We start from the raw sequence: 21,345 nt of genomic DNA on the forward strand, positions 1-21,345 counted from the left end.
CGGAGGGACCGCTGGGGGGAATTGCACCGTCACGTTTTCCAGTCAGAGGGAGCGCTGGGGGGAATTGCACTGTCACGTTTTCCAGTCAGAGGGAGGGCTGGGGGGAATTGCACCGTACGTTTTCCAGTCAGAGGGAGGGCTGGGGGGAATTGCACCGTCACGTTTTCCAGCCGGAGGGAGGGCTGGGGGCAGTTGCACCGTACGTTTTTAAGTGCCGGCGCAGATAGCCTTGCGGGAGCTGCAGGGGAGGCGCGTAGCCTTTCAGCCAGCTCACACACCTCCAGAGGCCTTTAAACAGAAAGCTAGGYAATAATCCTGGCCCGCTTTGGAAAAAATCATAAAATTGTCTCAAAAGGGCTTATTAATTAAAAAGCTGCTTTTAAAAATCATGTTCAACACATTGCCCGTTTCCTGCTAGTCGTAGGTACCCCTGCTAGCCATGGGGCGAGGGGTCTCACCCGTCATCCTCGGAAGCACGTGGATCTGCTCTTCGCGGTCCCGTGGTGCCGCCCGTGTGGCCTGTTGGGCCTCAGCCCCACTGCGATTTGCAGACCCTTCAGCCCCAGGATGCGTTGATCTGAGGGAAAGAGCTCATCCAACAGAGAAACCCAGCTGCTGAATTTTTGAAGACCCAAATTTCCCTCTGAAGGCCCAAACCACGAGCCTGATTTGTGGTTTCTGCAGGTGAGGCTGAGGGGAAACAACCAGATTCCTGTAACTGCGTACGCGGGGATTTCTTGCACCTCGCTGCAGCATCTGGGACAGGTCACTGTCAGAGACAGGATCCTGGCCTCGAGGGATCACTTGATTGCTTTGGAGCAGTCCTTCCCAGGGCTGCTCCGCTAATGAATTTTGCAGTCTGTATTAGCTCCCTCAGTATGGTGATTCACTTAGGAGAGAAATTCTTGCTGTTTCCTAGACCATCACTTTGTCAGCTCCTGCTGGATGTTTGTGTAGGCCTGCTTTAAATGAGCTGTGGCTGCTGAAGTTGGCAGAAAGTGGTAACRCTGTCTGGTATGAAGTCTCTGCACCTTGTATTATGCATGTTACATATGCTCCTGTTCTTGGAAAAACAATACTAGCAGAAGTGCTAATTTGCAGGCCAGCTCGTGCTGTGTTGTTTTCAGGCTCAAGCAAAAGAAGTTGAAAGCAAGAATTAACCTACTGTTTTCCGATCAGTAATTTGTGAAAAATGAGTAACGATGCCCATGAAGTCTGCAGTAGCGCTTGCAGGAAGCAGCAGGGTTGGCTGCAGTAACAGAGTAAGGAAGAGCGTGGTCTTGGCATGGTGGCCTGCCATGCCCACCTCACGCCTACCGTCCGCGCTGCTCCGAAGCCCTTCTCCGGGCCCGACTCTGCACGCTGTGCCCCCTGCGGAAGGCAGTGCAAAACAGCTTTCCCGAGGCTGGCATGGCCTGCGCCAGATCAGCTGCTTTGCTCTGCGTGCCCCGTGGTGGATTCTTTGCATAGGCCGTTTAGTAATGCCTCGATTTCCCGGAGAATTACTATATTTTAGACAGAAGCCAGGCACCTTGTTACTCCTGCCGCAGCAAGGGGTGTATGCGTACGCATATATATGTTTGGTGTTTAATACGTGAACCTGGCTATGTCAAGGTTGGCAGCATGTCTTTCAGCCTTAAAGGCAGGGCATTGTTACGGGAAAATGGGATGTTTTACTGTGCTGAAGACTGCTTTTTTCTCCAGCTAATCCCGGTGTCTGCAGCTGCTGTCTAGCTATCACCTCCTAAAAGGCAGGGAATGAACTTCTGAACATCTGTAACAGCTACGTTAAGTGGCGTGGTTTATTGTAGAATTATGGATGATGATGGCTGGATTACTAAATTGTAAATCAATCGAAGGCATTCTGATGATATTCTATACCATGAGAGAGCAATTCGTGCAGAAAAGAGACAGTGATTTATTGCACCAACTGGTAACACATCCATCCCCAGTCATTTTTATTTATCATTATTTTGAAAAGATTTCAACCCTTCATAAAAAAGAATAAGAAAAGAAGTCTGCAATAATGATAAAGTTTTGTTGCAATGAAAACTGACGGTCATGCATTGTGATTTCTGATGACAGGGAAGTGGAAGAAGGAATTTAAGATAGACAGACTTCAGAAATGAGCTGAACAATTGCCTTTGCTTAATTGTCTTCTATGAGCAAATGAAGGAAGCTTTTTCTTCCTTAACCCGAACTTTATTCCCTTGAAAGATTCACACATTATCTATAGTTTTAAATCATTGGTACCCAGGATTTTGAATGCTTAGCAAGTCATCCGTTTCCAAGGCATTAGCAACACAGACAGGATTTATTTCAATCTGTGCAGTTGATTCTTTGATCTGGGGCTTGCTTAAGTGCATTCCAGTGCAATTAATTAGAAAAGCCGTATTTGGCAGTGGCAACTCCAAGTGATCTGAAATGTAAAAGTGACTGATTAGTAGCTGTGCTTTCTTGAGGATTATCTGTTTGTTGCTTGTCAGCATCTGCTGCTCCTGAGCAAGGGAGAATCAGTTAATTGAGAAGAGGGAGCTTTGGTACTCCTCCTAGCCAGTAACAGGACTATTCACGGGAAAAGAAGTAGTGTGGGAACCTCTCCCTGCACTAAGTTGAAGAGGGAACTGTGTAAATGGAAGTAGGACCAGTCATCTCTCTCTTGCTGGTAGGTGTCTTGCAGTAGTTAGCTCCCATCGATTTGCCCTGCCGGTCAGTAGTTGTCCTCTTTCACTAGCTGTCCAATGTGGTTTGCAGAGAGCATGCAGATGAGCTCTCTGGAAAGGAGTTTTTGAAACAGCTTGTAGCGTAGCTGGCTCCACAAGCTGCTCTTGGTGGTGTCCTTCCTTCAGACGTACTGTTTCTTGACGTACCTCGGCTGGTTGAAAGTCGTAATGTTTACTCCTATGTCCAGGACTTGTCGATCCAGTTTCAAAACTCACCGCATCTCCATTCTGTTTCCTGAGTCTTCCCACTCAGACCAGTAAGAGTAGTCATCCATCAGTTTTTGACTGGAACGAGATTGATCCACGAGCAGCCCAGAGGTGCGTGTGTTGCCCTTGCAGCCTCCTGCCACCAGCGTTGCTTCCCTTTCAGCTGCGGCAGGCAATCGCCGAGGGATTCAGGTGCCCTGCCTAAGCGATCAATACCTGCTCCTCCGACTACGCTCGCTCCCTTAATCTTCCCCTATGGTTTCTTTATAATTTGATGTTTGTCTCTTCAAGGAAACATACCTCCTGTCTATCATGCTGTTACACTTTGTTTGAATCTTTCTTGAATCTCACTGCCTGGGGAGCTCGTGTGATACAGAAGAGAAGCTAACTTACGGTTCAAAAGAAAACGCAAATTCCAGTCTAACTGCTTTGCTTGCAGCTGATCCCGATGAAGGATCTGAATATTGCATAGTTACTTCTGCCTTGTCTTTGCGCTGTTTCAGCTTACTTCTGTTTTTCTTTTTTCTGTGTGTCAATGTCGTGGACTGTCTTTCTTCTGCGTCTTGAAATGTGCAGGAATCACATGCAGAAACCTACTTTATTAGTTAAAATATGCGCTTGTTTTATTCATTGTGGCTATCTTGATGTCCGGGGAGGCTGAACGTCTGGCACGCTTGCTCTTCTCAGGGCAAGCACAGGGAGAAGCGCTGCTGACTTCCTGAAGGCACCCGGCATCTCTGCCCCGAGGAGGCAGGGGAGACGGAAGTCCAGCCTCCCTGGTAGAGCGGCAGCCTGCACTGGCACTTCATACGGACACAGGACTTATCCTCTGGAGCTGGAAGGAGGCCCCCGATGTTTTTCGCTTAAAGAATCTGCTACAGGGCAAGAACTGCTATCGTATGCTACCTATCCAATGCAGATTGGTCTCCGGCCTAGAGAGGAAAGGTTCAGTGTCTTGTTACAGATGTCTCATTAGTCTTCTTCAGGGGTTGATTCATTTCTTGTTTGTTCTTAATCTGTCTAACATACAGGAAGAAAAGCCTGAAAATGAATGGGTACTGTACCCTTGTAACAAATGCTTTTATAGTAAACGTGGTTGCAATTTCCTAGAAATGCTAATATCTTTTATTGTGTCATGCTACAATCAGTGAAAGTGAGAGTCTGCTACAGAGCCAATAAGTGAAGGCAGTGAACAATTTTTTTGGTGGAGAAAAACGACATTTTTTCATATTGAAAGTTCCTATCTTGATGACAGCAAGGGTAATAATAAAAGCGAAGGAATGCAAAGAATAGGCATGGGCTTGCGTTCCACATTTCTACAGTCTGCCTTCTGCCGGCGTTGATGTAATCCTTCTGGCAGTGCAGCTTTCCACTGCAGTCAGTCAGCATTCAGATGTGCTATTGATTAGGTGGTTTACTAAGGTCACTTAGGAATCACAACAAACCTCCTGAAACTTGGGAAAGGTAATAAATCAAAGGTATTTGATTTGTAGCTTGCCGTCATTTTTGGTGCCTTGCTTCGGTAGAAGACAGCAGTCAACACTTCCTAAGTGCTTGCGATGAGGAAGGTTATCATGGCAAAGCAGAGCACTTGTTTATAAACGGTGCAAGTAACATAAGCTTTTAATGGGTCCTCAAGGAGTCCAAGGCTCCAGAGGGCTTTCCCTTCCTCTTCATCCCCCGTCTGCTTCCCTCACCCTGACCCCCGCTTTGTTGTTTTTTTTCCAAGCCTTTGGCCAATTTTCATCACATCTGTCATTTTGATAAATGAACTGGCAGCTCACTCCTAAGGTTCGTAACAAGCTGTGTAACTTTTTTTAGATTAACTCGTTTGCAAGAGACAGTGCGACAGGGAAGTCTTCTGCTTACGCAGCAGCTCAATTTTCATGAAAAGTAGAGATGTGGTTAAAACTACCAGTCTGTGTCTATTCTGCTAATTGGATATAAAGCAGTCAGGAGACACCAGGGTGATGGGCCCATACTTGTTTCCTGGAGGAATGTCTATTAGCATCCTGCTAACAAATCTGAACGAGGGCTGGGTGTGTATTGGTACATGGGGAACAGAGGGAGTATCAATACTGCACAGCATTGAGATCTACGGTAAAAATGTACCCTCAGTTCTCCTTTAAAGCGTCCATTTCTGATGGCTGAGGAGKAATTAATATCCAACCATGCCTGTGCTGATGCTGCATTCAATTCCAGACAGGTGTGATATTCCCTTGCGTTGCCATGTGTCTCATCGATACCGAGCCTCGTCCTCGCCAGCCTCCCTTCCACCCATCTGCCCTTGGGGCCAGCTTACCTCCGCTGTGCCTCCACTCGAGCTCTGCGACCTTKGCAAACGTAATTCAGAAGCAATATATGTCTGCAATAGTATTCCAACTATTTTCTTTGCAGATCTACCTTTCTTGGTAGATCAACTTTAAATAGAGAAGTGTGGCACGGAGCAGTTACCATGCTGCAACCCCTGTGGGTTCGGATGCCCGTGGTGACACACATCATTTGTACTGCTGTCTGCTTCCAAAATCACYGCTGGACTCTTCCGGGGTGTCGGATCGAGCACCCATCGCTGCCGAGTGCTCGACCGCTCCGGAGCTGGCAGGAGGGAGCCCGGTTTTGCTTGGTTTAGTTTCTGCAGGTTTCTTCACCACCGCCCGGCCGGAACAGTCCCTTGCAGGAGTGTTTGAATCTATGCGGTGTTTTAAAGCTGTGACTCAAACCCCATGCGCGTCTTTCAAACACCAAGCGGGGAACTCATTTAAAGTTGTTCTGAGTGGACTGATGGGTGGTTTGCGGTGGAAAAAAGCGTTCCAGAATGTTTTATGGGTATCTGTTCCTTCCTCCCGTTCTTTTGTAAAACGCTTGAACTGCTGGCTGCTCTTTTGTCTCCTTCTTCGCTGTCAGCTTCTGGTATCTTTTCTACCGCAGTTGCAGGAGAGACGCGTTGTGTTTCGTACCCGCAGGTACACACGTGCTCGGGCTTCACGCTCCCGTGCCGGCGCTCCAGGCTGACCTTTCCCGGCATGATGCAAGACTGCGTCACCCGGGATTTTGACGCATTCAGAATCCTCCAAATTTTAAGAAATAAACAGGGGGAAAAAGAGAGGTGTGACTTTTCGCGTGTGCCTAGTCACAGCTAAACTATTGTTTTAACTCAGTGTTAGATAGTACTGGTAGTTTTAGGTTTGCTTATCACTGATATAACACATTTTAATTCCTGCTAAAAGATGGAAATACRTAATAGTTTCTGACTCTACAGTTTTTTAAATCCCAAATGCCAGACCTAAGTCGTCTCAGACTCRTTTATGCTCTGAAATCTGTCCTATCTGTTTCTGCCCTCTGCCAGTATTGTTGTAACTGCTGCAATGGGAGTTGGCTCCGTTTTTCCATTTTAACCCGTTTCTGCCCCAGAAGTTTCTGCACACCCCTGGCCAGTAACCGAGAACTGGCAGGGCAGCGTGCAAGGCCACGGCCCAAAACGCCATGGGAAGGTCGCCAGCTAGAAAAGGGCTCCTTTGGCAGGGGCCGCTGGTGCTCAGAGCCCGTTTCTGTGTTTCGGAGGGCGTTCGTTCGACTGGGTGTCACGGCGGCCCAGATCAAAAGCTCCAAGCAGGCGGCAGGTGCTCAGCGGCCGCAGTGGAAGAATTTGCAGACTTAAAAGAGATTCCTGCTGGAGCAGTGCCGGCAGCACGGCTAGCAGGCGGCTGGCAGCGGCGGTGCCTCGCAGCCGCCCCGGCGGCACGGCGACCCCGGGGCGGGCAAGCAGAGCCGTGGCAGCGCGGGGCGAGCGGGCCGCCCGGCCGGAGGCAGCCCGTCCGCGTGGGTCRCCGCGGGGCAGAGCTCTCCCAGCACCCGCCGCGCGCCCTGCACCCCGGCACCAAGTGCCGTCTCATGCCCCGGGGCCGCCAAGCCAGCGTCTTCGTAGACTCTGGAACTTGCTTTCAAACACCCTTATTGCAGAGAGGGCRCAATCAGCTGCATTTAAGCAGTATCCTGGAAGAAAGGCCCTTCCTGCTACCCCCTTTCCTTAACTGGAGCTGGGGGATGCAGATCAATTACTGATGATTTCTTGGTGCTGGTGTGACGTATCAGGCTCCMCTGTGTATATACCTGAAATTAGGAGAAGCAGCTGAGGAGTTCGTGGAGCGTGTATGCGCAGACTGGCACTCATAGAGTATCTTTTTGTATGAGCGCTTCCAAAACTATAGCCGCATTGCAAAAGGCTGTAGCTTCCCCACAACGCTCATTCCTTTGCAAGAAGGGGTAGGTAGGTTGAAAAAGATCCAGTTTTACCGGCTGAAACCCACTCTTTTGTATTTAGAAACCTGGGTTCTGGAATTGCACCCAACCGAGAGAGTCTGTGACGGCTTAATTTTTCAGTCTGAAGAAAAGCATGTAAATACACGTGTAGTATGAGAGTAGTCTCTTCTGCTCCAACTCCCGAGACAGTCCGAGAGGGGTTTCTAGCATTAGCTCTCCGTAACCTCTCCGCACGAGGGATCGCTGTACCTGCAGAGCTGCCCTCTGGTGAAACCGGGCCCTGGGAAGAACCCCGGAGTGGAGGAGCTGGAAGGCGAGCAGAGCCCCCGTAACGGCTGGTGGTTGCGCTTCAAAACATCTACCTTTTAACACAGAAGAGTCCCAAGAGCAGAGTCCATYGGGCAAAACAAACACAGTCACCAAAGCGAGTGTGGACTTGCTGCCAGCCAGCCTCCCTTACCTGGAAAAGAAAACAGCTGAAGTACGTGTTTACATACTTGGAGTGCTTGAGGACTGGCTTTTCTGTTCAGTTCCCTGGCTCTTGGTGTTTTGTGTGGCAACATTTATTTAAACATAGGGGACAGAAGAGACTTGTTTATTTGTTTATTTTTAGGTATTTTCTTTTCGTATGACTTCTAAAGGGCTGGAGTTTATTGCGTGTGAAATGCAGGAAGAGTCTAAATGAACACCAGATGAGAGGAAACAGACTGAGGAAAATTAGGGCTATTTGCTGCCAAAGGAAGTAATCACTGCACATATATTAAATTCCAGTCTTTAACTGCGAGTGCGTATTGTTATGTAGGAAATCTGACCGTAGAATAAAAATGGAAGTAGGTGGAGTCTTCCCAAATCTGGGCTTTAAAAGTGATAAGCAGAGATTTTGTGTAGTGGCAGTTAATAAGCTGTAAGACATTAGGCAACTTGCACTGAAGCAAGTGCTTTCCTAGAGAGAACGTTCTTAAGTTAAATGTTTCCCACAATAACGGAAAGTTACTTTGTGGCTCTGTGTAGAAGGGTAAATCAGAAGCTCGTACATCTGTTAYCTGTAGGTAACAGTCCGTATGACTTTATAATTACAATATAAATTCCTCAACCTTTTTTCTGCCCCATTCTCAGCTCATCCATCATTACAGAAGCCCRACTCCCCTTTCCTTATTATTTACCTGTAACTCATTGCTGAAGCTGCTCCTTTAGGAGACAATGTCCATTTTCAGTGGAAATAGTAGTTACCTCATAATCCCCGTAGCTGTCTTTGTAAGGTGAGTGCTTAAATCACTGCAGCATGGAAAGCGGCTGCTCTATTTCTTCCTCTGTCCTTGCAAACTAACCACAGGGTCGGTGCACGTTTCCGTTTGACGGGTGGGAGAAAACTCTCGAGTTGTTTTAGTGATAAGCTATTTACAGTGAGAGCAGATATGAACTGATGTAAGGGCTCTCAAAAACGATTCGAGGTGTGCATAAAACATGGACTTGGCTTACAAAGATGCCTTAAATCAGCCACAAATTCCACGTCAGTCCTTCTTTTAAACAAAAGAGAGTGTTTTTCAGTCCTGCAAGCTGGACACGTCCTGTTCAGTTCAGTTAATTCAGCAAGGACATAGATGAATTTTTTGTTTCTTTTCTTTTTTTTTTAGCAGTGGAGAAATTGTAGCCTTAGGGCATGTTGCTTTGACAGATTGGGATTATATGGTTGAAGTTGACCTATACAGCTTCCTTTCCCTTCTCCCTCCTGGCAAGCAAGATGAAGCATGTGTGATTGGAAGTGGCTATCATTATTTTGATGTTTATCTGATGGAAGGCCACCAAAGTAGTCAAGAAGGACCTGTTACAGACTTTGCATTTCCTTTTCCTTTGAGCAACACTTGAAAGTTCAGTGAAGAACCTGTAGAAATAAAAAATATTATCTTTTTAGCTGTGTGGGAGAGAAGCAGTTAATCACAGCAGTGAATAGGGACTTGCACAGTCAAGTAAGCAGTTCTTAGCAGATTTTAGAGACCAGCAGTGGGAGGTAAGAAGGGTGGATGAAATAGGAATGTAGGAGAGAATAGATGGAAATGAACTGAAGAGAGAAAATAGCATCATATTTAGAATCTGTCACTTTATCAGAATTACGCTGACTGGTAATTAGCAAAAGAGAAGGGAATTTGTCTTTTAGAGGAAGAAGGGTTTCATTTCCCCTTCATTAGTTGAGGAACCTACTTGACAAGGATTAGAGCAGAGTATTACTAAAGGGGGGCTTCAGGCACTCACTAAGGTCTGCAAGAATGAGTTATTTTTAACCCAGATCTGCTCAGTGACAGCATTTGTAGTATGGCCCTGCAGAAAATTGTACTGGCAAGACTAAGGATGCATCATGCTGGTATGTGAGAATGGGAATGAGGGGTCCAGGGTGGGACTTCTGTAGGCCAATATTGCCACTGACTCCCCTGTATCATGCAAATGTGCCTTAAGGGAACTGTTGTCATCTGACCTCAGTGCATGTTATAATAGGGACTTTGCCTAATCATTGGAGGAGATAGTTCCTGCTCCAAAAGATGCGGTGTTTGGAACTGCCAGAATAGACAAGGGAAGCGTTGTCAGCCCTTCGCAGATGGGAAGTAGAGGCACAGAGAGATTTGCTTGGGCACACAGGGTGACTTTGACAGAAGCGGTACTTAAAACTCAAGTTTCCTGGATTCATTTGTGTACTACAACCACAAGACTGCCCTTCATTTCTAATATTGGATTTTTTTTCTCCCTGAATCTTCAATTCTAAACCAGGGTTGCTTATCAAAAATGTGATTTCATTTTGCTCTGTTTAATAAATACGCTAGTGATTCTTTCCTCAGACAAAATCATGCAGCTTGCATACACAGCAGAGTATGCCTTGGGGAGCTTCTGGTGGATTTTCACCTTGGGACTGCTAGGGAGATAGACAGTGCAAGGAAAGGCAGAGATGCAACTGTGGCTTCTGTTTTAATTTGTCCTCCCAGGAGTCACAGGCCCCCTGAAGGATATGTAGAAGGGGAGCCTGCAAGAGTAGTAATGCTGTTCTGCCCAGCTTCACATGGGAAGAAAAAGAAAACAGATGATTTACTAAATAAAGCATCCATTTTCTTGCTTGAGCTTGTTAACTCCAGGAAGGCCAGGGAGATTTGGCATTGCATGACCAAACTGGAGTTGTTTGGGTTTTTTATGAGGCAGCATTGAGTGGAACCATCTGGGTTAGGAGAAGACCACGCTTCTGAAATGAGCCTTTAGGAATACTTGAGTTAAGTAGCTGTCTGGGGCACCATGCTGAAAGGAAGGGCACTCACAGCTGCATGTATTTAATGGGTTTATTTTATCTCTGATGACAAAAGAGAACTTACTCGTCATGCGGTTCCTCATAAATTTCGAGCTATTGCTGACAAGTGGCACTGCCTGTGTTCTCAGCCACACTGACGCAAAGTTCCCCCAGCTTTCTGGCTCGCTATGTTAAGAACGATGCTGCTAATGGACGATGCTTTAGATAGATATCTAACTTTTATTTGAAATTAAATGTAATCCCAAAGAATGGAAACTTTTCAGTTAAAATGCTCCACCATAGTTATCTTAAGGAATATCTTGGGCGAATGCATCTGTGGTCGTTACCTAATATCGAAGTGGCTTATCTCTCTGGTTCCCGAGGCTCCAGTCTACCAGTGATGCGCTGCTTACTTTCCTCCAAGCTGAGTGGTTCTCCACCTCTGAAAACATATCCTTCTGGAGAGCTACATACAGTTTGGCAGCATAATCAATGGGGCATCTCAGCTTGGCAGTTTAAACTATTTGTTTGTATCTCAGTCCCTTTCTCTGTGTTTTTTAATTTATATGCTTTTGGGGCAGCTTCCCAAAGTACCTCAAGGTGCCTGGTTCTGCTGCCAGTATTCCAGTTTCCAAAGACACATCTTGTTTCCATGTCAGGATGCCAGCTCCCCTCTTTCGAGCACTTTTCTATGATACAGAGCTGGAAAGTGCACATCAAATTCAGCATAATTTCAAAAAATGTAATCTATTTTACTATGCTTTCCACTCACGAAGATGACCCTTAGAGAGAAATCACTCGTGGTAAAATATTTGCTGGTGCATCACCTCAAATAAAATAATAGCTTTTATAGTCCAGGTGTGAAGAAAGAGATTCTTGCTCCTTAGCCTTTTTTCAATCCATGTCCTGTTGAAGCTGTCTCTGTCTCAATGAACCCTGGAAGCTTCACACTCTATTTATTAATTAGATTTACTAATAGACCCCTAAAGTGCAAAGAGAGAGAGAAAAGATGGACTGGACTTATGCTTACAGCAGTGAGATTAGTACCAGCTCTGCCACAGACATCCATTTGATTTTATGCACATTATTTAATATTTCTAGTTTCTCTGTCTATAAAATGCAGATACTGATTCTTCTTTCTTTCCCTATCTGTACCTGTGTAGACTGCAAGTTTGGACGGGAATGTCCTATGTCTTTGGATGCCTGACAAATGAGTCCCTGATTTTAGGTGAAACTTCTAGATGCTTCTCTAAGCCACATAAATATGTGACTTAAACATGTTTCAGGAAAAAATATAACCTTTGGATTACATTGATGTAAATAAAATGTCCACTACAGTTCACAGGTCCAAAACTGTTGGTAGTGTTTACCATCAGCATCTGTCACTTGAACATCTGGCATTCATCATTGCTTTCCTGCTCCTTCCACCGTCATATTTTATCTCCATCTGTTAGCAGTTTCTTAGCACTGTCTATATAAATCATAGCTGCATCTCAGTCTGGGTAGTTGAATCATTATTACAGGCTGCAATGTAAATGAAGGAAAAAGAGGTAAATTTAAGGGAGATGTTCCTCTCTCTGCTCCCCTCCTCCCTCCCCTCTCCCTGCATACAGACGACACACTAGACAGTGTGACTAGACAAGCAGTCACTAGCGTGATACTCCTGGTACGGAGAGAGTGAAAAGTGCCCCAAAATGGCAAATGTTTTCACCAGGCCTAGAAACAAAAGCAGAAAGCAGGAGAGGAGTTAGAGCCATTGATGGAGAGACCAAAACTTACTGCTTTGGAACAACCCTTCAGCATATTCATAGTACATTGGGAAAGCAGACCTGCCTTAAAATCAGACTTCCTGGGCAATACCTTTAATGAATTTTTTTTACATTCAGTTACTCTGGTCTTGTTGCAGTAATTTAGGTGACCACTAGGAAGAATAATATTGAAGGTGTTAGGAGAATACAGGTGTGTTAATTTTAGCCAAAGCAGATTTTTTTTTATTTGACTTTTTTATTTTCTCTAAAAAGTGTGCATAATGGCCATCACATTTAGCTCTCTCAAGCCTCCCTGGCAGTGCAGCAAACCATAGCAGCATTGCAAAGATGTGTTTTTGATGGGGAAATGATTGCACTGTCACCCCTAGACGGAGTAGCTCAAGGAGCCTATGTTTGTGTGTGTTACCCTATCAAAACTAGGTGCTCCTGTTCGTGTGCAAGGTCATGCAGCCCCATGAGCTTGGAGCACATGTGGATTTAATTCCCCGCCTCCTTTAGCAACTAGAGAAGGTATTTCCTTGTTCTAGAAATAGTCTGAGACTCCACAGTGCTAAGCTATTGGAAGGCAATGAAAGAAAAAGGCCCCTTCCCCTCTAATTATCTGGAGAGAGCTGTTAGAGGCTGCCACTCTTATCAGTCCCAGAACTTTATCCCAGGTTCATTGCGGGCCAAAGCTGGAGGGTCTCGTCGTACAAGACAGCTCTCGTATTTTCAGTTCAAGAGTCTGCTCATATTGTAGCGCACTTCATTATACTTGGAGCAACAAGGATGTCCTATGTCACTATGTGTGTTGCTCCTGATAGTCTTCCCTTTTTAGTCTTTTCAGTCTCATATATCTAAAGGTTTTTTTAAGTTTATTTGAATTGATCATGCAGCAGCAGAAATAAGAACAAACTATTGCTACTCGTCATCTCATGCCTTCTCTTTCTGCAAAGCATATCGCATTCCTGATTTCAATTTGGTTTTCTCTGATGCTATGTTGTTACTCTGCTGGTGTCCTGCTACTCAGTGCAGACTCCCAGATTTCAGCTCTGCAGCCAGACCAGTCAAGCTGTAGGTGGCCTGGTCAACACATGCATGAAGTGAAAGTGATAGGGCCAGCTCACCGATGGAGCCGTCGTTGGCCAGTCCTGCAGAGCAAGTGTGGGCTCACTCAGAAGGTGCATGGTAGTGTGAAAGGCCAGGCAGTCCCTAAAGCCAAAGCTGCTCTGTGAAACGGGTAGGTCAGTTGAATCTGGAGGATTTGTTCTGATATTGCAGCCTGTTCGAAAATGATGTCCTAATGAAAGAGTTACTACTTGGCGTGACTAAAACTGTGGGCAATGAGAAAGAGAAATATGGGTCAAATGTTGCACAAACTACTTAGCATTAGAGATTCCAAGAAGAAAATAATCCAAGAGTACAGGGGAATGGATGCTGCAGTGTTGATTTACCCTTGTCCTTTTGGTGCCTGCTGCAGATCTCAGCTTGCCAAGTATCTTTCTTGTTACTAGCAGAATATTTATTTTATTTTCTCTTCCTCTTGTAGAAAATTTTACTACATCACGCTGCTGAGAGACCCCGTATCTCGTTACCTCAGCGAATGGCGTCACGTCCAACGAGGAGCTACGTGGAAGACATCCTTGCACATGTGTGATGGCAGGACACCAACTCCTGAAGAGCTGCCGTCGTGCTATGAAGGCACGGACTGGTCAGGCTGCACGCTGCAGGAATTCATGGATTGCCCATATAATTTGGCCAACAACCGCCAAGTGAGGATGTTGGCTGACTTGAGCTTAGTGGGCTGCTACAACATGTCTTTCATCCCAGAGAACAAGCGAGCGCAGATCCTGCTAGAGAGCGCAAAAAAGAACCTCAAAGACATGGCCTTCTTCGGCCTGACAGAGTTCCAGAGAAAGACTCAGTACCTCTTTGAGAGAACTTTTAATCTGAAATTCATCAGGCCCTTTATGCAGTACAACAGCACACGGGCAGGTGGGGTGGAGGTGGATAACGACACCATCCGGAGGATCGAGGAGCTCAATGACTTGGACATGCAGCTCTATGACTATGCAAAGGACCTCTTCCAGCAGCGCTACCAGTACAAACGGCAGCTAGAGAGGATGGAGCAGAGGATAAAGAATCGGGAAGAGAGGCTTCTTCACCGGTCCAATGAAGCACTTCCCAAGGAAGAGACCGAAGAGCAAGGACGCTTGCCCACTGAGGACTACATGAGCCATATTATAGAGAAGTGGTAGCCTAGGCAGACTTTTATATTAATGAGATTCTAGGGTTTCCATATAAAAGATCATGGAAGTAAAATTAAAAAAACAACAAAAAATATTTTATTTAAAAGCAAGTCTGTAAAACAGAAGATAGATTGCTTCCTTAAGCATAGGGTCTTTTTACTGTTTCTTACAAGACCGATGAGATTCTTAAAAAAATAAATAAATACATAAAAATAGAAAAGGGTCAACATTATAATGCAGAAGTGAAAAATGCACAAATGCAGTTACCCACTCTTAAGGCCAAATAGAAGAGAACGTTTCTTATCCTCCCGATTCAGAAATAAATGACAGAAGTAGGATTTTTTTTTAATCTGTTTTTCCCCTGAGCATAATGATATGAAGATGCATAATTAAAAAACAAGAAAAGGGAGGTTTTCTTCTGTGGATATTTTTGGAGGTGGGATGGAGATTGTACTGTTTGTAAGTAAATGGTAACAGTGACTAAGTTGAGGATGCGCTATCCTGTCAGGCTGTGATCTAAGCACAAGGGTAGTTGCTCAGTTTCAGCTGGCAGCCACTGCCAGAAAATAGAGCATCATAAAAATAAAAGAAGAAGAAAAACATCAGAGGATGAGAAACATTAAAGCAAATTGACTGTGGCCTGGGAGATGTACTTAGCACAGCGGTTTTGATACATTGCACTGGTATCACATATACATACGCAACTTCACCATAAAAATAATAGGGAATTCATGCACAAAGCTCCCCAGATTTGTTTCACAGGCAGGTCCCAAAACAAGTTAAAAGCCAACCTAATCCCACATAGGCTCAGACATGCCATTCGTCACCCCACACAGCTGCAGTTCATGCTTTCATCAGTGTAATGCGCTAACAGCACGTGCAAACCCTATCCTACATATTAAACAAGGGAGAGCAAGTTAAATAGCAATAGTCCCTCATACATCTGCAGGACCAGTTCCAGGAAGACCCTGCAAATACTGTCATTAACGGCAACATGATGAAGGGGTGATTTTGTTTTGTTCGTTGCTATATAAATACGTAACTGTAACAAATATATATATGTACCCGTATCTGCATTTTTAAAGTTAGTTTTACTTGTTTTTATCAAGAAATAATGGGTGTCAGCCTAGTTCCAGTGAAGTCAGGAGAACTGATTTCAATGGAAACAGAGCTGTAAAAATTTCTGACTATGGGTCTGAATAAATTATGAGACTGTGAACATTGTCTTTTGGCAGAATGCCTGTTCTGCAGCTCTTACTTTAGATGAACAAGCTGGGTTCATAAAACTGGAAAGGGGAATCATGGAAAATGTTTTCTTAGTCTCAGACCACTTTCAAAGCAGAACTCTCTCTCTTTTAATGCCATTTTTTAGGGACTCCTGTAAGTTTAATCCTCCAATGTGGTGACAGTCTAACCAGGTTCTGTTTACTGACTTTTGAGTCACAGAACAACAAAGTCTTCTCTAATTCCTCTTCCCACTCACCAAATTAAAGTATGGCTTATTTCTTGCTGTTGCAAGCACTTCTTTGTTCAGCTGGAAGCATGGAAATGAAGCAGTTTTTGCCTGCTTCGTGTCTCACCCCATTACTACTCAGCCTCTAAGGCCTGAACCAGCTATTGTTTAGGGTAAAGTATGAATCAGATGAAATATGATTTGATTTTCAAAGGCCATGTTAACTGTAGATCAAATACGGCATTGAAATCACAGGAGGAGAGGCAGAGGGATGATACATTCTGCTTCAGCAGTCACTTTTACAGAGCCTCTCCTTCTCATCACACAAATCCGCTGAAGTGCTGCTTGGTTTATGTTTTAATTCTCTCTCTGCCTCTATACACAGTTTCCAGCAGTTTCAAATTGAGACCAAGTTTTGCAAAGGAGCCGGCTGCCCTAAGTGCAGGAGCTGCCTTGTTTCTTCTATACACACCCTGGGGGCTACACCTTGCATTTGGAGATGTTCTTCTCCAAAAGAGTGAAGATGACTAAAAACTTCAGAACAGAAAATACAAACAGCACACTGAGTTAAAATACAACCCTGTTACAGCCCTGATCCGAAGTCCACTGAAGTCGAAAGATGCGTTTCCCATCGATTTCAGTTGGATTTTGATCAGGTCTGCAGCCTGGTGCTGCAAAGTGCATAAGCACATGCTCATCTTCAAGCACAGTGAGACTGTTACTGTGCGTTAGGATGTTACAGTATTTGCTGGTGGTGTTGCTGTCCTTTAGGGTCTGTCAGTGCTTCTGTCAAAAACTGGCCCCTGTTTCCAGAGATGTGTAACTTGGCCATAAGCATTTGCTCCTAGCTGAAAAGTGGGAAGCAAAATGAAGCAATTTTCAGATGTTGGCTTGGGGGCAGAGGGTTTTACAAATCCATTTGTTCATCTCTGAATTCCAGGACTGGGAGGAGCTACGTCTGGTAGTTCCTGGCACTTTTATGTGTTGCTGTAACTAAAGAAAACATTTATATTTTAAAAATGCAATTTTACGGGCTGTTTACCCAGAAAACCAATACACGGGATATAAAAAGCAACTGTTTTATATGCACAGTTTCCAACCTTACCCAAAGGCTTTTCACTGTGCGTTCTGTGTTATGGATCCATAATGCACAAATGGTTACTACAGCTAATCCATGTTCAAAGCGCACATCGGAGCAGCTCCGGAAGAGGGCATGCTGTCAATGCTCAGGCAGTACGGCATATGCTGGTACTGACTTCTGAGAACAGTTCTGTACTGAAGGCCAAATTCTGCTCTCATCTACCAAGGGGTGACAATAAATGGGACTGTGTACAATCAAGACTGATAACATAATTTGGCCCTATGTGCCTGAGTTGTTTCTGTATTATGGGCTCTAAGTAACCAGCTGGATTTTAATGGATCTATCTGCAGGGCTCTCTAAACCAGAGGGAGCCTCTGACCCTAGAAGCATGTCAGTAGAAGACCTTCTTCCAACATTTTCTTTGTAATATATTACAGTAACAAGCAAATGAAATGAAACTACAGAGTCTTGTTAACAGTTTCACTTCAACCCATAAAAGGAGGTCTGACCTCAGCTCAGCACTGAGGCAGAAATTTCCATATTCAAATCCTGCTCCTGGCAAATTCCTCAGCTTCTCCACCTGTACATTGGGAATAACAAATCTGCTCACTGTAGAAGTACTCCAAGGGAAAAGAAGGATAGGTCACTTTGAATTCTAAGTATGATTGTAAGTATGAATATAGGAAATGGAGAGAGGTGACCCCAAAGCCATCACTCACCCTGGCTGCTGTGCCGGTTTGTTTAAGGCTGTAGGCCGTGCTTTAATTTATTGTAAGTGCTGTGTGCCAGAGCACAGGTTGCAGGACATACTTGGCACTGTTTTCTTCCTTTAGTGGGTTTAAGGGAACTTTTTTAACATAATGTGAATGTAGTTTATTGTGATTTTATATGTACTACAGTTTGAAGTGGTACCATTTCTTTTTTTTTTAGGACTGATTATTTGATGCTACAATAACATGAAAAATGTATGTGTAGTTTTAAAATGAATGGAGAACAATGGCTTTAAGGCACTCCGGTGGAAGTAGCAGCCAGATATTGCATTCTTGTTAAATATATGCCCCTTTCTTCCAGTATGTTTTTCCTGAGACTTCCAGATAGATACACCGAGATCTTCACTACATGAAGTGTTTCTTCATGGGGCCAGTTGATGCTTCGTGATCCAGGTCAGGATAGGTGAGCGATAGGTAAAGTGAGGCAGGTACAAGATTGTGACTTCTCACTGAAGTTGCTGAGATAGTTCCCCTTGAATTCAGATTTTACCAGGCCCTGTGACACTTCGATGCTTGTCAGTCCCCACAGCCTTTCTGCTCTGGTTCCTGGGACATCCCATGAGAAGTCTTTACAATAGCTGGGAGCGTGTAAGGAATTTCTAAGGGTATATACAGTCAGTAACATTAGTGCGAGTGCACATTTTGGACAGCCGGTTGTCTGGTGCCCAGGCAAAAATGATGGGCCTTAGCCTGCACTGCCGTACGCTGTGCTGACACTTGCGCACCTGCAAAAGAGGGATGATGCTCCACGTGGAGAATTCCCAGCCAGACTCCATACCTGCTTTGGGTAGGTGGAAGAGACAACATGTTGCACGGCTAAGAGGAGGGAGGTCTTTTTGCTTTTAGTCACCTGAACAGTGTTAACCTCATTGCTTGATGGGTGTTGTTACTGAAAACTACTTTTTGTTGCTAGTTTGTCTTGTCCCACCTGGCTCCACTGAAGGAACCTGCCTCCCACGCAAACGTTTGCCAGGCTGTCAGGTGCCACCTTGTACCCTACCCTGGTCACAGAAAGCGGTGTAGACTAGTATGGTTGTGGACCCAGGCTGTTGCTGGGTACAAAGTCATTGAGGAAAAGTTCTCAGCAAAGGATCTGTGTGGATTTCTAGCTTGCTTGAATTTCTCCCCTCATGCCCAACATATTGGAGTAAACAGGGAGCACCTTAGGTTGATGTTTTTGGTCTCCATAGTCCCTTACTTGCTTGCCAAACTGGAATGGCAATAGAAGCAGCATCAAAAAGGTTCCAACAAGCTTTTCAGTCCTCTCTCACAGGGATGTCCTGTAGGAGTGAGAAGGACAGTTCAGTTGCTGAGAATACGAGCAAGACAGAGGGACCGCCAGAAGCGGCAGTATGGACACATGTCAGTTAGGAGATGGATTTGTGACCCTGAACCCATCAAATCACTTCAGAGAGACCACTGAACAGCTAAAGATGGTAATGATTTTAGGTCATTACAGAACAGGGCCTGACCTAATTTATATCCTGGGGTTAAAAGCTTATCTAGCCTCTTAATGATTTTTGAGCTACTCAGACCCCCTCCTATTCCATAGAGCTTTCTGAGTGTCACAGAAATGGGTAGCGCTACGGTAATTTGCAACACAGACTATGCTAAAAATTGTATTTCCGAGGCTAGAGCTTGGAATACAACCCACATTATCTGCTGGATTCAAATCACAGGGCTGGCTGGGTTACCTTTTTGTTCTTGTTTTGGGCCATATTAGCATATCATGTTCCAGTGGCAGACGTGAATGCAAGATTCACTGCCTGCTCAGCGATAGAGCCAGGCCTTTAAAGCACAGATCAGTTAGCAGTAGTTCCAGGTAAATCAGTGAGCAGTGGCGGTTGCATCTGCACACACCATCAGAGCTTTCTGTGGCTGCTTGTTTTGCCCCATCTGCAGGAATTCTGCCAAAGTGAATGCAGTCCTGATAAGCACCTGGGTATTAATGCCTGTATTGTCCCAGCTGCAGGTGATGTTTTTCTCCGTCATTTTTAACCATACAAGCTGAAAAAAAATGTAATTTGGAAATAAGTCTTTCTCTTCCCTCAAAGCCCCACAATTCCCCCTCCCCATTTTCCCCCAGGTGTCTATTCTGCAGACTGGATTGAGAGAGTTGTACTATAATGAGTAATTTTATATTCAAATGGTTTACTGAGCATGATTTGTTTTGTACATATTGAAATATGATTTAACTTATTTTTATTGCCCCTTTTCATCTTAAGCTTTTTTTTGTAAGAAAAAGACAAAAATCCCCACCCTCTCTCAATGTGAAGTTCCTCTGTGTTTGTGTGTAGTCTGCCAGGCAAACATGCAACAGCCACAGGATTTTTCACCGGTCCTTACTGGTATCTGATTTTATTTTTCATTGTCATTTGCTTTAGTCTGAGGCTTTGCTTATATTGTCTCTTCTTTCCCCTCTGCTGCACAAGCTGCACAGGAAAGGGAAAGGGTAATGCAAGCAGGACTTTCTTTTCCTCCCTCCCTCCTTCCTTGTGTGCTTTATATACCAAGGAACTCAGTTTTTAATCTTCTAGGAGTTGTGTGACTGAGGGTAAAAAAATAAAAATGTCGCCCCCACCCTCCTTTCATCCCTCCACATTGTAGATCAAACAGATTCAGCTTCTCTGACAGTGATTGTGGCTGGAGTCATTCCATTGGGCTGAATGTGTATGGTTTGCACTTTTTTTCACGTCAGGAACTTATAAACAACAAAAAATAAAACTGTTAAACTTGAGCCAAGTAACACTTAAAGCTTTATATATTTATTTATAGCATCTTACAAAAAAAGTGTTAAAAGGTTTTTTCTTTTCTTCCACAAGAAAAATTGGATTAAAAAATAATCATCTAATTGTTTTTGTCTAGATCAAGAATGAATGTTAGCAGATGAAATAAACCCTAAAACTGAGCATCTGCTATTTGTGTGTTGTCCTTGCATTGGCCTTTGGATGCTGTTTCAGTATGATACATCTTGCATTTTGCACTAGAGATAAAACCACTAATGGAGTTGATGGAGAGTATTTGTTTTCTATGAAAAAAAGAGACTCCTAACAGATATATTCTAGCAGAAACTGCAGAGTCTGTTTATTCCTATTGTTATACTTGAGCCAACATTACAAAAAGCATTTCAAAACCCTAAAGCCTATCCTTTCATCTCTTTTAAATTAATTACCTTTAATACTGTACAGTCCTCTTAACTTTTATTTTCCAGTTATTCCAATGAACAGATCTGCAGGCAATAAATGGTGCATGTTATACCAAGTATTACAGAACAATTAGCAGAAAATCCTTTGTTTCATATTCAAAAGTACTGCTGCCGAGGGCTGCGCCGCGCTGCCGGCTGCTCCTGTGGCGCTGCTGAAGCAGCCGGGCAGCTCGGCTCGACCCGGCGACACCGTCCCACTCCCGGGGGGAGCTAAGGCACGAAACCTCGGAAGTGATCTACCCGCATCGTGCTGCGAGGCCGCTGCACAAGCCGCCTTCCAGGCCAGCTCGCCCCGCTCGGAGGCTTTCGCTGCACCCACGCGGTGACGGGTCCTCACCGGACCGGGAGCTTCAGCCTCTCGCCCCTTCTCCTTCCTGACAGCTA

The 21,345-nt window shown here is 44.7% G+C and overlaps 1 protein-coding gene across 1 annotated transcript in view; it reads left to right on the plus strand.

Annotated features, from left to right (window-relative positions):
* The window catches only part of HS6ST1 (heparan sulfate 6-O-sulfotransferase 1), a 202,581-nt gene extending 181,917 nt beyond the window's left edge, over window positions 1-20,664 (plus strand). Inside the window, exon 2 of the mRNA XM_026080055.1 lies at window positions 13,753-20,664. Within this exon, the coding sequence (XP_025935840.1) occupies window positions 13,753-14,461 (709 nt within the window). The 3' untranslated portion in view covers window positions 14,462-20,664. The remainder of the gene's footprint in view (window positions 1-13,752) is intronic.
* The last annotated feature ends 681 nt before the right edge of the window (window positions 20,665-21,345 follow it).

This window comes from Apteryx rowi, unplaced genomic scaffold (assembly GCF_003343035.1).
Source record: "Apteryx rowi isolate R43461 unplaced genomic scaffold, aptRow1 scaffold_51, whole genome shotgun sequence".
Lineage (NCBI taxonomy): Eukaryota > Metazoa > Chordata > Aves > Apterygiformes > Apterygidae > Apteryx > Apteryx rowi.